Consider the following 17,534-nt stretch of genomic DNA (forward strand, 5'->3'; position numbering starts at 1 on the left):
ATATATATATATATATATATATATATATATATATATATATATATATATATATATATATATATCCTTCTTATTCCGGATATATACAGTACATACACCTATAATACCAACTGGGTTTGAACCTCGTTTTGAATGTCTGCACTCCAACAGACGCTTAGCCTGCTGAGCTAAAGCATTAAGTAAATATTTGATTTTCATATATTTTATTGGAGTAAAAATAAATACATTGCAAGACAAAACAAAACATGCTACAATGTTTAATAAAGCATTTATCTTAATTGAATATTTAATCATGATTAAAAAGAAATACTAAGCACAGGTTATTAACAGATCTCAGCCAGGTTTACTCATCATGCAAAGATAGTTCATGTTTCAAATTACTTCATCAACCAACTCCATGACACCTGCATCTTACAGTGAGATGGATGGTGAGAGATATATAATTTTCTTGGAGCATCATGTCATTCACACATTACTCATATACTACACATGCTAAACAACCTGTCTGCTTACATAATGTTAATGGTATTCGCATTGGGTTCAAATAAATATGAAATCGCCATTTAAAAGGCATATCCTTCCTTTAAGGGTGTGGTGTGTAGATTACATGGACAGAGGTAAACGGTTGAAAGCATTTTCATGAATGAATCTACTTTGTACCAGCCCACATCCTATTTCTGTAAATCAATAAAGCCTAAACCAAATTTCATGTAATTCAAAGGATATTTGGGATTGCATGCATTTTGAATGACTTCAGATTAGATGACTTGAAGCAAGTAGTTATTTCTACATTAAACTACTTTTAAGGTAGAAAAATACCAACTTTGATGTTGGAGTGAACTGTCACTTTAATGAGGACACTTCAATGAAGTCTTCTATTAAATTGTATATAACATGATGTGATACAAACTCAATACACAGAAATCAAGGACACTAATGATGTGTAGTGCTCAACTCCCAAAACTAACTTTAGATCTGTGCATGTAACTTGAGTTTTTGCAAATCTTCCATTGACAGCAATGGGATCTCAAGTCAAGTTAGGATTCATTTCCATTTTACAAGATTTCAAATTATTAGTGTAAACTCCCTATTCAAATATCTGACCAATTAAGGAATGCACTCTGATTTTCACATATATTTTTTTAACAATAATCTTTAACATTATCCAACTGAACAGTTACACAAGATGCAAAGCAAAACATCTGAGATATTTGTACCAATATTTTTTTGTACCAATGGACAAGTCAGAATATAATAAAGATGCTGGTTGTCTTGATAACAGGGTCAAAGATGATGACGTCATATAGAGTAATACAAATACTAGCAAGGTTGCCCAATATTTATGCGCAAACAAAAGTGTAATAAATAAAAAATTATGAAACCATTCATTCCGATCATTTTCATTCTTAAAATATAACATACTAAATTCCTGACAAACTATACATATCTACAGGGGCTGTGATTTGGTTTTGCTTGTAGCTCATCTTTATCTGCTCTTGTTCTGTTGACCAGAGTTTGCCTGAAAAAATAAATAATGATTATCATTAATATCTATCATATCAGATAGTTTACTATTTTCTTGATCAAGCAAGAAAATAATAATATGTTTCAAGGGGGTTTGGCTTGACCAGACCTATTAATAAACATTCTCAAGGCCCTACTGTTGATTTTCACAATAATTGAATTGCTTGTTCATGCCAATATTACATAATCTCATTGAACCCAATTTACTGGTCATTTACACAGAAAATTACAGGCTATTCAAACCACACACACACACACACACACACACACACACACACACACACACACACACACACACACGGTGGACAATCCAGTTTTTTTGCCATTCGTCAAAAATAATGACTCATTTCGATTGAGCCTCATATGGGAACAGATTGGTCAATGAATGACTCACAATGGGAGGTGGGGAGAGGCAGCATTGTATAGGCTTCTTCCCATACAAGATATATCCATTACATTTAAGGCTATTATCAATATGACTGGCATGCACTGGGCAGGGCCACTAGAATGGAGGTGTGAGTCAATCTGCCGCCTTTACTACCAAAGTAAGTACAGGGGTATCAATCACCAACAAAACAATGGTGCTGGGTGCCATTCACAGGAAGTATCCCTTATAAGCCTTTGTACGAGTGACATATAGTGGCATAAATGATTGTAGGGCGTTGCTGTGAATGGACAAGCTGGGTACTGATCCAACATAATCTGATATCAAATAGGAAAGAACAACTGTTTTAATTGGACTCCTCTTTGGCCATAGCAGGCCAATTGGATGTCAACAAAACTAAACTACAGGTTGCAAATTAGATTGAATGTGTTCTATCATTCCATCAATGTGCACGTGACACTCAACACAATGAAAACATAAGTATTTCATTTTTGTGCTGCAAATTATTTGCATAAATTCCTGTAATGTGATTACCTGACTATTTCCTGTAACTCTCTCCACTGTGTACTGTATTTTAAATAGTTTAATGTATGTGTGTGCTCTGCTTGTGTGTAATCTGCTGCAATGTAAAAGCCATTGAAGAACAGTATAATGAGGTTGACTTGATATGTATTAATAACAATATCAAAGAGCAGAGATGAGTGCATTTTTTTTGCATTATACTTCTCCCCTATTATTTGGATTATATGGCTGTGTACTGTGTACTGTGTGGCTTGGTTAAATTTGTTTAAGCTCTACCCATTTGTCCCTGTGGTAAGCACTTGAGCCCAAAGTTTTCTGGCCCCTCCTCCTTTCTCAGTCCTTTCGATACTGCTCTTTGTGTTTTGCAAATGTCTTGGAACATTATTCTTGATGCTATGATGACAACTGGGAAAAGTAATAGATTTGGACAATGGGATATGGATACTGTCAACAGGTGAAACCTGCAGACATCATTCAATCAAGGTATCCATATGTACCTGAACTTGAATACTCAAAATGTGGTTGTCACAACTATCCTGAGCAATATGTTATTTGTATGTCACAGGTCAATGATATTTTAAGCCGTATTTTAGTGACATAACATTCACAACCAATCCAGAACGGTCTTAGATTGTGGGTCTGTTAACACCACCAATCAGGAGCTGTGTTGGATTTAGGTACCTGTTGGTATGTCACCTCCACATCTTCCTGCTCAGGGGTTCACTATGTACATGCCTGTTTTATTCTTCTTTCGGGGCTCATCCTGCTGAGAGATATAACTCAGTATCAGAGAGATGCATTCATTTCAGAACTTCCCTTTAAAACACCCCTTCCTCTAATGTCTATTGTCAGATTATCCCATCCTCACTAAATGTATGTAAAAATGATGTAGGCGAAGTTCATGAAATCCATTCAGAATTGTTAGTCCAATACACTTAATACTCACAGTAATTCAAACATTTGGCTTAAAGTCTTTCACTCTGGCTTTTCAATTTGCAGCTGTTGCCTTGATGTGGTTTTGTAGAGGTATGCCACATTGTTTTCCCCACTATATGGTTCTTTCTATTTGTTGCTATTACAGATAACCACAGCTTTTGACAACAAGATGCACTTGAGTTCTTACATCCGGACACTAGAGTGCTTTGATAACAAACTTTACTCAGAGATAGCCCCAAAGGAAGACCGAAGGCCAAAAGGAAGGCCACTAAGATTAAAGAGGAAGCTGGATTGTAGACGATCAAAAGTATTATTGTTCCTATTCTTTTGTTATTGATCATAATAAGTATCATCAAATGTACAGAGGGGGCCAGGCCAATTTGATTAATTTGTACTGTACAGTGGCTTGCAAAAGTATTCACCCCCCCTTGGTATTTTTCCTATTTTGTTACCTTACAACCTGGAATTAAAATAGATTTTTGGGGGGTTCGTATCATTTGATTCACACAACATGCCTACCACTTTGAAGATGCAAAATATTTTTTCTTGTGAAACAAACAAGAAATAAGACAAAAAAATTGAAAACTTGTCGTGCATAACTATTCACCCCCCCAGAGTCAATACTCTGTAGAGCCACCTTTGGCAGCAATTACAGCTGCAAGTCTCTTGGGGTATGTCTCTATAAGCTTGGCACATCTAGCCACTTGGATTTTCATTGGTTCCATAGGTGTACAACAATCTTTAAGTCATACCACAGATTCTCAATTGGATTGAAGTCTAGGCTTTGACTATGCCATTCCAAGACATTTAAATGTTTCCCCTTAAACCACTCAAGTGTTGCTTTAGCAGTATGCTTAGACTCATTGTCCTGCTGGAAGGTGAAGGTGAACCTCCGTCCCAGTCTCAAATCTCATGAAGACTGAAACAGGTTTCCCTCAAGAATTTCCCTGTACTTAGTGCCATCCATCATTCCTTCAATTCTGACCAGTTTCCCAGTCCCTGCAGAAGAAAATCCTCCCCACAGCATGATGCTGCCACCACCATGCTTCACTGTGGGGATGGTGTTCTCGGGGTGATGTGAGGTGTTGGGTTTGTGCCAGACTTAGCGTTTTCCTTGATGGACAAAAAGCTCAATTTTAATCTCATCTGACCAGAGCGCCTTCCATATGTTTGGGGAGTCTCCCACATGCGTTTTAGCAAACACCAAATGTGTTTGCTTATTTCTTTCTAAAGCAATGTATATTTTTCTGGCCACTCTTCTGTTAAGCCCAGCTCTGTGAAGTGTACGGCTTAAAGTGGTCCTATGAACAGATACTCCAATCTCCACTGTGGAGCTTTGCAGCTCCTTCAGGGTTATCTTTGGTCTCTTTGTTGCCTCTCTGATTAATGCCTTCCTTGCCTGGTCTGTGAATTGTGGTGGGCAGCCATCTCTTGGCAAGTTTGTTGTGGTGCCATATTCTTTCCATTTTTTACTAATGGATTTAATGGTGCTCCGTGGGATGTTCAAAGTTTCAGATATTTTTTTATAACCCTACCCTGATCTGTACTTCTCCACAACTTTGTCCCTGACCTGTTTGGAGAGCTTCTTGGTCTTCATGATGCCGCTTGCTTCGTGGTGCCCATTGGGCCGTTCAAAACAGGTGTATATATACTGAGATCATGTGACAGATAATGTGACACTTAGATTACACACAGGTGGACTTTATTTAACTAATTATGTGACTTCTGAAGGTAATTGGTTGCACCAGATCTTATTTACAGGCTTCGTAGCAAAGGGGGTGAATACATATGCACGCACGACTTTTCCGTTTAAATTATTTTTGAATTGTTTGAAACAAGTAATTTTTTATATTTCACTTCAACAATTTGGACTATTTTGTGTATGTCCATTACATGAAATACAAATAAAAATCAATTTAAATTACAGGTTGTAATGCAACAAAATAGGAAAAACACCAAGGGTGATGAAAGGCACTGTATTGCACTAAATGTGGTATTAGTAATATTAGCTGCTGTAATATTCAACATTTCCAGCGCCAATGGCAGATAAAGGCTATGTTGAGGTAGACCACTATAAGTGCATGATCAGATGATCAGATTTCATGTTTAGAGGTATTCTTACAAAGGTCTTTCCATTGGGTTGCTCCTGTATGGGGGCTTGGGGGCCATGGGAGACATATCCGTGGAAAGAGCCGATGTTGGGGGTGCTCTTCTTTTCATCTTTTGACCTTTTACAGCACCAACGCACCACCTGTTGAGAGAGCAACATATAAGAAAGCTATCAGACATTGCGGAAAACAGTTTGCGTTAAAGTGTCACAAAATATATTTTTTCGAATGGACACAAAATACCATGCAGGTTACTCACCATCATGATAAAGATGATAATGAGGAGTAGCAGGATGACAGCGGCTAACACCAACAGAGCAATGGCCCATCCCGGTACCCAGTCTCTGAAACCACCACCATTACCCCCGGAAGCAACGTTGGCAGTTGTGCTAGATTTAGTTGTGGTGCTTGACTGAGGCCTGGTGGAAGGCTTCAGGGGACGTTTAGTAGAACCACCAGATGGGGAGATGGTTGATCTCTTACTGGTTTTTGCTGGGTCCACCCTCCCAGGTGAAGTACTGGCACCGTGACTTGTGGTTGGTGGAAAAGTTGTATTGGTCCTGTTGTTTCCTCCTGTGCCATCGGTTATCACTGAAGATGACGTAGATGTAGCACTGGGTGTACTGCGTGCACTATCGTTTTTAGTCCCACTGCCTATAGTGGTAGAGACGGTTGCAACGCCAATTGGACCTTCTTTGGTTTTGTCAAAAGAGGGATCTTTCGTAGTTGTAGTCAATGAAGTGGTTGTTGGCTGGTTAGTAGTAGTGGTTGTTGGCTGGTTAGTAGTAGTGGTTGTTGACTGGTTAGTAGTAGTGGTTGTTGGCTGTTTAGTAGTAGTAGTTGTTGGCTGGTTAGTAGTAGTGGTTGTTGGCTGGTTAGTAGTAGTGGTTGTTGGCTGGTTAGTAGTAGTGGTTGTTGGCTGGTTAGTAGTAGTGGTTGTTGACTGGTTAGTAGTAGAGGTTGTTGGCTGGTTAGTAGTAGTGGTTGTTGGCTGTTTAGTAGTAGTAGTTGTTGGCTGGTTAGTAGTAGTGGTTGTTGGCTGGTTAGTAGTAGTGGTTGTTGGCTGGTTAGTAGTAGTGGTTGTTGGCTGGTTAATAGTAGTGGTTGTTGGCTGTTTAGTTGTAGTGGTTGTTGGCTGGTTAGTAGTAGTGGTTGTTGGCTGGTTAGTAGTAGTGGTTGTTGGCTGGTTAGTAGTAGTGGTTGTTGGCTGGTTAGTAGTAGTGGTTGTTGGCTGGTTAGTAGTAGTGGTTGTTGGCTGGTTAGCAGTAGTGGTTGTTGGCTGGTTAGTAGTAGTGGTTGTTGGCTGGTTAGTAGTAGTGGTTGTTGACTGGTTAGTAGTAGTGGTTGTTGGCTGGTTAGTAGTAGTGGTTGTTGGCTGGTTAGTAGTAGTGGTTGTTGGCTGGTTAGTAGTAGTGGTTGTTGGCTGGTTAGTAGTAGTGGTTGTTGGCTGGTTAGTAGTAGTGGTTATTGGCTGATTAGTAGTAGTGGTTGTTGGCTGGTTAGTAGTAGTGGTTGTAGTCATGGGAGTCGTATTTGTTATGGTTGTAGTAGGTGTGGTGGGGATGGTTATGTTTGGAACCACGGCTGGTACTGGTGTTGCTTGAACTGAACAGAGAAAAGAGGAACTCACTCAGGTAAAACATTTAATCAGAGTAATGAATCAATAAATATTACATTATGTAAAAATACAATTGGTATATTTGTATGTCTTACATTCGGTATAATTTGAATTTATCTGGAGAACGGCAGAAGGATTGGCTTTGATATTTTCCAGAAAGAGATACTTGACCACCCATTGATTGATAGCCTCTGTGTAGAAAACTATGGTAGCGTTTGCTATCACTGATCCATGACTGTGAAAGATGAGATTCAGAAAATTAAGAAAGTTAAAGATAATACAGTATAATAACAAATCCAACACCCAAACTTGATCAGGTGGATTGCGGGCATTAAACACGGCTTGCAAACCAGAAGATCATAAGTTTGGCCCTGCGTGAGGCACAGCCATTTTCAATGTTTTTGTTTTGTTTCAAAGTTTGTGTCTCTACTCTAACCCACAAAAACTTAACATTAAGGATATTGCGTCATTGAAGCTATAATTTTTACGAGATTATGTAGTTTAGATTAGACAAGTCATTCCAAGTCATAATTTGACGTTTCTAAGTCAAGGAAAGATATAAATACAGTGTTTATACTTTAGTAACACATCCTCTTAAAAGCAGATCTAGGATCCAGGTGATTTAGTCAAGCTTACTGTACCTGAAAGTCATTGTTGCAATGCCCTCATAAACGGATCCTGTTGAGCACGTACGACACCCGTAGACTTCAGCAAGCTGCAAAATACTACATTAGTCCACCATTTCCATCATTGTCATGAGACCATCCCTTTCAGAGATCATTCCTGCTGTGATTATAGCTGTAAGTAAGTAAGTAAGCCTTGGACATGTAAGCCGTGGACAAGTAAGCCTTGTCCGAGCCAGAACAGCCCATAGGTCCTTGCTGTGGTATAGTGGTATTGTTTAATTCAAGGCATGGTTCTCAAGCTTACCAATTGGTTGACCTCGTCATACATTTTCTTGTAGTCCTCAGAATTTGGACTCAATAGGGAGTCATTGAAGACCCGATTGGTGATCTCCATGCAGATCTGGTAGGCCATTTTTGCTGTGGGGGTGGTGCTCATACCCGCTGGGGTGACTGAACGGGGCACTCGAAAGAAGCTGGCAGACAGGGCACCTGTGAGAAGCAAAAAGATACACCTTACTTAAGTGGACAAATTAAGGCTATGAGTGTAAGGTGGACCAACTTTCATCTTGGGAGTCAGAGGATATTTGAGGGAGCCTAAAGTGCTTACAGATAGATGTAGAGTCTTAATTTGAGCCAGTTTGCTACAGCAAGAAAATAATCCTGCTGCAATAGGAAATGTGAATTATTACATTTATTATAATTAAATGGACACTTTTTGTTGGGGTTGATACATTTTATGTGAGGGCAAATCAAGCAAATCAATTACACACTTTAGAAGCCTTTTTAAATCTTGAAGACACGACAAGTTTGCATTTCCTGCTGTGTCTGTAACTGTTATGAATTGTGTAATGTCAATCTGGACCCTTTCTTTCTAAAATTATCTGCCGAAATTGTTGCAACCCCTATTACTATTACCGCTCCTCCGCTCTCTCCACTGGCTTCCAGTCGAAGCTCGCATCCGCTACAAGACCATGGTGCTTGCCTACGGAGCTGTGAGGGGAACGGCACCTCCGTACCTTCAGGCTCTGATCAGGCCCTACACCCAAACAAGGGCACTCCGTTCATCCACCTCTGGCCTGCTCGCCTCCCTACCTCTGAGGAAGCACAGTTCCCGCTCTGCCCAGTCAAAACTGTTCGCTGCTCTGGCACCCCAATGGTGGAACAAGCTCCCTCACGACGCCAGGACAGCGGAGTCAATCACCACCTTCCGGAGACACCTGAAACCCCACCTCTTCAAGGAATACCTGGGATAGGATAAAGTTATCCTTCTAACCCCCCCCTTAAAGATTTAGATGCACTATTGTAAAGTGGTTGTTCCACTGGATATTATAAGGTGAATGCACCAATTTGTAAGTCGCTCTGGATAAGAGCGTCTGCTAAATGACTTAAATGTAAATGTACTAGCCTGTTCAACCTCTCTTCGTGTCGTCTGAGATTCCCAAAGATTGGAAAGCAGCTGCGGTCATCCCCCTCTTCAAAGGGGGGGACACTCTTAACCCAAACTGTTACAGACCTATATCTATCCTACCCTGCCTTTCTAAGGTCTTCGAAACCCAAGTTAAAAAAACAGATTACCGACCATTTCGAATCCCACCGTACCTTCTCCACTATGCAATCTGGTTTCAGAGCTGGTGATGGGTGCACCTCAGACACTCTCAAGGTCCTAAACGATATCTTAACCGCCATCGATAAGAAACAATACTGTGCAGCCATATTCGGTCCCGTGTGGCTCAGTTGGTAGAGCATGGTGTTTGCAACGCCAGGGTTGTGTGTTCGATTCCCACTGGGGACCAGTACGAGGAAAAAATGTATGAAATGTATGCATTCACTACTGTAAGTCACTCTGGATAAGAGTGTCTGCTAAATGACTAAAATGTAATGTATTTGTTGACCTGGCCAAGGCTTTCGACTCTGTCAATCACTGCAGACTCAACAGCCTCGGTTTTGCAAATGATTGCCTCGCCTGGTTCACCAACTACTTTTCCGATAGATTTCAGTGTGTCAAATTGGAGTTCACTGTGTCAAATCTGTTGTCTGGGCCTTTGGCAGTCTCTATGGGGGTGCCACAGTGTTCAATTCTTGGGCCGACTTTCTCTGTATACATCAATGATGTCGCACTTGCTGCTGGTGAGTCTCTGATCCACCTCTACGCAGATGACACCATTCTGTATACTTCTGGCCCTTCTTTGGACACTGTGTTAACTACCCTCCAGACGAGCTTCAATGCCATACAACTCTCTTCCGTGGCCTCCAACTGCTCTTAAATACAAGAAAAACTAAATGCATGCTCTTCAACCAATCGCTGCCTGCACCTGCCCGCCCGCCCAGCATCACTACTCTGGACGGTTCTGACTTAGAATATGTGGACAACTACAAATACCTAGGTGTCTGGTTAGACTGTAAACTCTCCTTCCAGACTCACATCTAACATCTCCAATCCAATGTTATATCTAGAATTGGCTTCCTATTTCGCAACAAAGCATCCTTCACTCATGCTGCCAAACATGCCCTCGTAAAACCGACCATCCTACCGATCCTCGACTTCGGTGATGTCATTTTCAAAATAGCCTCCAACACCCTACTCAACAATTTAGCTCAATTGCCCTCAGCTATGTTTAGACTCTTGTTGTTCATGTTTTGCTGTGTTCGAGTGTACTATGGAATATATTGCTTTCTTATTCTTGACACTTCTCCCAGACATATTTTAGGTTAGAACTACCTTTCTAAGTGTTCTGATACTTCTAGCTTGGAGTTACATTTTTATGATAACATAGCTACAGTATTTCACTTTAAAGTGTGTATACTATTGCTTACTAGGTGTGTCCAATCAATTTTAACCACTCCCTCTTCAAATTAGGGTTAATGTGAAAAGCTGTTAAAAAGAGAACATTGGAATTTTTTCTTTGTACTCCCTGACGAAGGCCATGCAGCCGAAACGCGTCAGATTTTTATAAACATTGTTTCTATTGAACATGCCATACTAATAAAGGCATTTTAATCAATTATATGAAGAGTGCCTTGGTCCTCCTTTCTTTTTGATGACCAACTCACCCCTTTTACCAAAGAGCACCTTCTGTCTACCAACATTTACTATTGTGTACCTTAGTAGCGCTTCCCTTCCTCCTCTTTCTACCCTACTCAACAAATTGGATGCAGTCTATCACAGTGCCATCCGTTTTGTCACCAAAGCCCCATATACTACCCACCACTGCGACCTGTACGCTCCCGTTGGCTGGCCCTCGCTTCATACTCGTCGCCAAACCCACTGGTTCCAGGTCATCTACAAGACCCTGCTAGGTAAAGTCCCGCTTTATCTCAGCTCGCTGGTCACCATAGCAGCACCCACCTGTAGCACGCGCTCCAGCAGGTGTATTTCACTGGTCACCCCCAGGGCCAATTCCTCCTTTGACTGGAACGAACTACAAAAATCTATGAAACTGGAAACACTTATCTCCCTCACCAGCTTTACACACTAGCTGTCAGAGCAGCTCACCAATCACTGCACCTGTACATAGCCCATCTATAAATAGCACAAACAATTACCTCATCCCCTACTGTATTTATTTACTTATTTTGCTCCCTTGCACCCCAGTATTTCTACTTTGCACATTCACCTACTGCAAATCTACAATTCCAGTGTTTTTTAATTGCTATATTGTATTTACTTCTCCACCGGGGCCTATTTATTGCCTTTACATCCCTTATCTCATCTCATTTGCTCACATTGTATATAGACTTGTTTTTTGTACTGTATTATTGACTGTATGTTTGTTTTACCCCATCTGTAACTCTGTGTTGTTGTATGTGTCAAACTGCTTTGCTTTATATTGGCCAGGTCGCAGTTGTAAATGAGAACTTGTTCTCAACTTGCCTACCTGGTTAAACAAAGGTTAAATAAAAATAAATAAATACAATTTGTTGCCTCCTGTATTTAAACGACACTTTAAACGTGTACATGATACTGCAATAAAATTTACTTATGGGGACAATAAAGTCAGGAAGGTAAAGTGCAGGAACATTCTCAGCAGCAAAAGAGATTAAGATCCTACATCTGTGCACACACAGAGTTAGCTGTTGGCTGTATAGTTTGAGATAGCCTGACAACTGTTAAATAAAATTGTATTTTGACTTACTTTACCAGTTTTCCGTGCGGTTGGTCCTTTTGTAGGTAGGAATGTGAGACAACATATCCACAGGAAAGTATAATTACATCAACTTGTCAAAGAGCTGATAGTGCTTTCAGATTTCTATCACCTGACGCATGCGGAGAACCATGTAAACACGTTCTTGGCAAGTATGCATATGTCTTGTGCATGTATTTTCATCTTGTGCGCATGCTTCAGGTGATTATGCATTACATGCGCTTTCAAAAGTTGGATGGAATTATACTTTTCTGGGGATACTGTATATTGTATCACATTCCTACCTGTAAAAGGACACGTACAAACCCGTAAAGTAAAATATAATTGTATTTAACATTCAGGCCTGTAGAGGTCATAAAAGGAAACTTTTCTATACAAACACTCATTTATGCCCGACATAGAATTCAATGTGTACCGGATTACTCTATCCTCATTACTCTTTAGTTTAGATTACTCTATTCGCGTCAGACATTAATTGAAGAACAATACCCCTCTCAAAAGTGTTTGCACTTAGATTGACTTTGCTAGTTAGTTGTTGTGGGATGCTCAACTCATGGAGATCTGAGTGTAGAGAACACTCGAGCGATTCCATCACTGTCATTAATATGCAAGGCATTTAGGGTTGGGACTAAGACTACAGTATACAAGGACCATTGTCCTTTTAGCTCAAATAAGCCAAACCAAAGTAGATTGAATTTAATTATGTATATATTTCAAAATAATTGTATTTTCAAGTCACAGAAAGTAGGGCATCTTTTCCCGCTTAAAATCAGTCAAATATACCTGAATCAACACCAAGACAATCACCAGTCAATTTTTTTGTAGGGGTTGATACATTTTATGTTAGGGCAAGTCAAGTGTGACATTTTTCCAACTACTAGCTACAGAAACATTTCTCCTTCCTTTTTCCATAAAGCAACAATAATGTTGTGTTTACTTAACTGAATGAGTTTTCTTACCTGAGATGGCAAACACTAAAATGCATTGTGTAGTCCTCAAAAGGTTATTCGAAGGTCGTACCATCTTGATGATTAAAATCAGGCTATTTAAACAAATTTAACCAAATATATTATACAAATGATTTAACTTCTCAAGTATGGACTTTTCAATGGTGAGTGGAATTTGTCATCTGCAGGGTGAGGTACCAGTCTTTTATCTGGGTAAACCTAACTCAGTTGCCACGTGGGTCTGAGGCTGGGCCGTGATAAAACTGAGTGAGAGGTGAATCATACCTCAACTCAAGGGACATTTGTTTGACCTGAACACACAATACACTGAATTGGATCTGATAAAAATGATATCTATATGTGTCCTGACACTTGTGTAAATCATTGGCTGGGCTGCAATTTATTTAACAATTATTTTATCTGGGAGTCATTCTGAGACCAAGGTGTCATTTACAGATGAGCCCTGAATTACATAAATTACTGAGAATACACACTTTAAAACATAAATTCAAAATGCAAGCAGGAACAAAAACATGGTCGTAAAAACAAACACATTCATCAGTAAAAAGGTCCTCAATCAGCTTTCTGAATTACCCTAGAGGCACCAGAACATCACATTTAACAACATTTTGAAGATTGTTCCACAAATAAGGTGCAAAAAAACTAAAAGCTGATTGACCTAACTCAGTAGAGACCAAAAGGAATTTCCAGAGTTAGCCATCCCTGAGACAGGGTGTGGTAACTCGTATGTCTAAAGTTTAATAAGGATGTTAGGTAGAGTGAGACCTTTTGTAAAAGGGCTTTATACATGAAAACATAGCGTGTATCAACCTAAGTGACATCAAAGAGGGCCAACCAACTTTCTGGTAGAGAATGCAGTAATGAGTACAAAATTGGTTCTTCTAAGATCCTCAAAGTTCTTCAAGAATCTTAGGGTTCTTGGTACTGAAAATTGCCACCAAAAGGTTCTTCCAAGAACCCCATAGGAGGTGGGGTTCATCGACAAACCTCCTTAGTCTCGCAGGAACCTAACTGCCCAACTGAAACATTTGAATTTGGAAGGATAGCTGGTGCAGGCACTTAACTGATACATTTTAAGATCTCCTCAATTTAAGGTAAGGTTTGTCCCTTGTGTGATCTAAATTGATGTTGTTTTATAATACCATCTATACATATTTGTGCAAATCTTTCTAAAACAGAAAATGGACACAATTCAATGGATATCAATCAAGAAAGAGGTAAGAATATATAGGCTATAAGCATATGCTGAAGGCTAGCCGTATTGGGTGCAGAACTACTCACTTTTGTGTCTGTGTCTGCAAGTATGCAGACGAGGTGGCACACAAAGGTATGTCAATTGGTATTGGTATGTTATGCAGATCACATGTACCATCCTCCTTCCTTACATTTTCAATGAAAATACCATGGGCCTCGACATTATGGACAAGGTACAGTGAGGGAAAAAGGTATTTGATCCTCTGCTGATTTTGTACGTTTGCCCACTGACAAAGAAATGATCAGTCTATAATTTTAATGGTAGGTTTATTTGAACAGTGAGAGACAGAATAACAACAAAAAAATCCAGAAGAACGCATGTCAAAAATGTTATAAATTGATTTGCATTTTAATGAGGGAAGAGCAGTTGATTGACTGACCAGGGTCAACTACACCACCGTTTCTCTCAAATAAAAAGCCTACCGAGATAAAATGATGATTAAAAGCATCACTTATCCCATTCTTCTCAGTTATGATGCCAAAGTCAGACAGAACTTATTATTGGAATAGCTAAATAGTTGTGTTAGTGTACGGATAACATTATTAAATAACATTTTAGACAGAGGAGAGAGGAATGCATGCAATTGAGACTTGAGAAGGCTAACCAAATAGGTGTTTTTCCAACACTGTACTCTGATTTTGTGTTTTCTCAGTTAGACTAAAACAGAAAAAGTGATTTTCAAAATCATTCAAAATCAGCATTTTCAGTATCTCAATCAAAATGCTTTAATATCTTTGGTTATGATGCAGCTCTTTTATATTGAACTTAAACTTCTTGATAACTCAATTTCAAATGTTGTCATTGATTAGGATCTGTTTATACACAAACAAAACATCACCTTGACGTTAGTTTTTTGCCTAACCTATTCTTATAATTGTGCTTCAAAAGGGAAGGGAGTTGTGTGGCAAAGGAGGACACATAGACATTTTTTGACGTATGTAGCTTGTCACCAGCATGTAAAATTGCTTTTTAATCCATCTATAATAGGTTGTATTTGCTGTCACAAAGCCTTGGAGCCTTTGCTTACTGTTATTAGGTCCTTGTATCCACCCAAATGACTTGTCATGTTGGAACGATTTACACTCTGTTGCGTAATGGCAAACCCTGTGGGATGCAATTCATCAACCAGAAAATAAAACTATGAATAAGACCAGGGTTGGGGAGTAACTGATTACAAAAAAACTGTAACTGTAATCAGTTACCAGCAAAAATATTGTAATCAGATTACAGATACTTTACAAAAAATAGATGATTACTCATTGGATTACTTTTAATTTCAGAAAGGATGTTTCCCAAAAAATTTTGATTGTGACACTTTTCTGTTTTCTCAATGACATTCAATTCACCATTGAAAAAAAGGCTCAAGTTTAAGTTTGTTACACCTGAGCGAGTCTGGCCACAAGTCAGAGACCACTATGATGAAACGCCAAATATGTTTGATGGATTATTTTTGTCTAGACTATGATTGAGCTGAGTGATTGACTATCCAACACAACACTAATAATCAACAACACAAGTGAGGTACAGTACCTGTAATCTTGAATTATCTTCCATGGCGACAAAATGTTTCAAGGCTGGGATTGTATTAACCAATGTATGACCAAATGAACATCATATTACTCACAGGCTAGTGAGACATTGGGTGCAGACTTTCTGTTGATTTTCAACTATAAAAAACTGTTTCCATTCTGGCTGCCTGCAATCTATTGGCTATCTGTTTGCAGTTAGTGCCGCCCAGTGGTAGAATTTGATTAATATCTTACCTAACTTGTCTGCTATACACAGTACCTATACCGTGGTCCTTGAAGAGCCTCTACAGGGTTCTCAGTGTCCATATTTATTTTTATTTATTTTTTATCCCAATTACCACAGACGTTGAATTTTGATGCAATTTTTGATGCAAGAACCACGAAAAGTTTGAGTTTACGTAACAATAAATTAAATACATTTAAAAAAGACTTTGAAACCAAACACTCCACATCATGCCTAGGTTTTGTCAGGATGAAATCTCCATTTCAACATTTTACCTCTACCCTATGCTGCTTAGAAAGGATGATATTACTAAGCTTATTGTATCATGGCTCAGGATATGACCCAGATGCAGACACAGGAGGCGGATAGTACAGTTCTCAGATAATTTATTATAACACAGGGTCAGGTAAAGGGCAGGTCGAGGACAGGCAAAGGTTCGTGATCAGGTCAGAGTCAGGCAGGTACAGGACGGCAAGCAGGCTCGGGGTCAGGGCAGGCAGAATGGGCAGAACCAGAAAAAACTAGGAAACAGAATTAGAGAAACAGGAAGGTGGGAAAGAACGCTGGTAAGACCTGACAAGACAAGATGAACTGGCAACAGGCAAACAGAGAACACAGGTATAAATACACAGGGGACAATGGGAAGATGGGCGACACCTGGAGTGGGGGTAGAGACAAGCACAAAGATAGGTGAAACCGATCAGGGTGTGACATATTGAGCACACAAGTACCTCACTATTCCCGACCTCTATAAGGGATATTGGCAAGTGCCATTGTCAGAGGCAACCAACCCGGAGTCATCAGCCTTCCACACAACATCTGATAATATCAAACATCATATGAATTGTAACTGACTTCTTCTCAAATGCTTCTCAGACCACAATGGAAAAAAACTGAAAATAGCATATAAACATAGCATAGCATATTAACAAGAATATGGTTCAACACAATCAAACCATGATTAATCCACAATTCAATAAAATATAGCTTATAAAATAAGTTTAAAATATTTCATGTACAAGCTGTTATTGTGTGTGTGTGTGTGTGTGTGTGTGTGTGTGTGTGTGTGTGTGTGTGTGTGCGTGCGTGCGTGCGTGCGTGCGTGCGTGCGTGCGTGCGTGCGTGCGTGTGTGTGTGTGTGCATAACTGCGTGGGTGTGTGTTCATGCGTAAGAACATGAATGTTCCTAGTTTTCTCATGCTCCTCCTCTGAAGGGGTGTCCCTCCATCCCCCTCAAGTACCTGCAACAAATCCCCATATGGAGTTTGTTAGGACACATCAAACTATTTTTAAAGCATGGCAAGCATTGTCAGCTTTTTAAAAATAATAAGAGCACCATGAATTAAAAACATTGTTGCTACTGTCATTTTTTTGGAATACTAAAAAAAGTACCCCATTACAGAGAAGTCTTTTAGTAGTGTCAGCACATCTGAATTCTAGTAAAGGTCTCACTTTTGACATATTTATATAAAGACAGCAGTATCAGTAGAAATACCAGTAAAACACAGGCGGCCACAAGACCCACAATCCCCCCCAACTGGGACTGATGAAGACGATCCAAAAGCTGTGACTGATGAGACTTTAAGGACCGCAAAACATCAGACCAATACTCAAAGAAAAAACTATATGAAATAGAGAATAAATATAATTTATTGAAGTGGACACACTGCTGTTGTAACGGCTGTCTTCTTCGTCAGACGA

General features: G+C 39.5%; 1 protein-coding gene and 1 long non-coding RNA gene across 2 annotated transcripts; both read right to left on the minus strand.

The window, feature by feature from the left end:
• Positions 1-219: 219 nt before the first annotated feature.
• On the minus strand, positions 220-6,288 carry LOC123726636 (uncharacterized). Its single transcript, XR_006758695.1, has 4 exons — positions 5,732-6,288; positions 5,487-5,615; positions 3,110-3,194; positions 220-1,516 (listed from the first exon to the last, which is right to left on the minus strand). It is a non-coding gene; the product is annotated as an uncharacterized lncRNA (long non-coding RNA).
• A 107-nt stretch (positions 6,289-6,395) lies between these two features.
• LOC123726593 (cell wall protein DAN4-like) lies at positions 6,396-12,929 on the minus strand. The gene is made up of 7 exons (XM_045693697.1): positions 12,818-12,929; positions 8,021-8,205; positions 7,732-7,805; positions 7,186-7,325; positions 6,921-7,077; positions 6,537-6,559; positions 6,396-6,415 (listed from the first exon to the last, which is right to left on the minus strand). Exons 1-7 carry the CDS (start codon positions 12,879-12,881, stop codon positions 6,396-6,398), a joined length of 663 nt encoding a protein of 220 aa, XP_045549653.1. The 5' UTR covers positions 12,882-12,929.
• Between the last annotated feature and the right edge of the window lie 4,605 nt (positions 12,930-17,534).

Source organism: Salmo salar, chromosome ssa14, assembly GCF_905237065.1.
Source record: "Salmo salar chromosome ssa14, Ssal_v3.1, whole genome shotgun sequence".
Taxonomy (NCBI): domain Eukaryota; kingdom Metazoa; phylum Chordata; class Actinopteri; order Salmoniformes; family Salmonidae; genus Salmo; species Salmo salar.

Bases quoted from the DNA above. Each gene is read 5' to 3' on its own strand.
- LOC123726593 (XM_045693697.1), bottom strand. From the start codon at position 12,881: ATGGTACGACCTTCGAATAACCTTTTGAGGACTACACAATGCATTTTA. The intron at 7,326-7,731 runs GTACAGTAAGCT...CATCTTTCACAG, and splicing joins ATTGCAACAATGACTTTCAG to TCATGGATCAGTGATAGCAA. The intron at 6,416-6,536 runs GCCAACAACCAC...ACTACTAACCAG, and splicing joins ACAACCACTACTACTAACCA to TCAACAACCACTACTACTAA.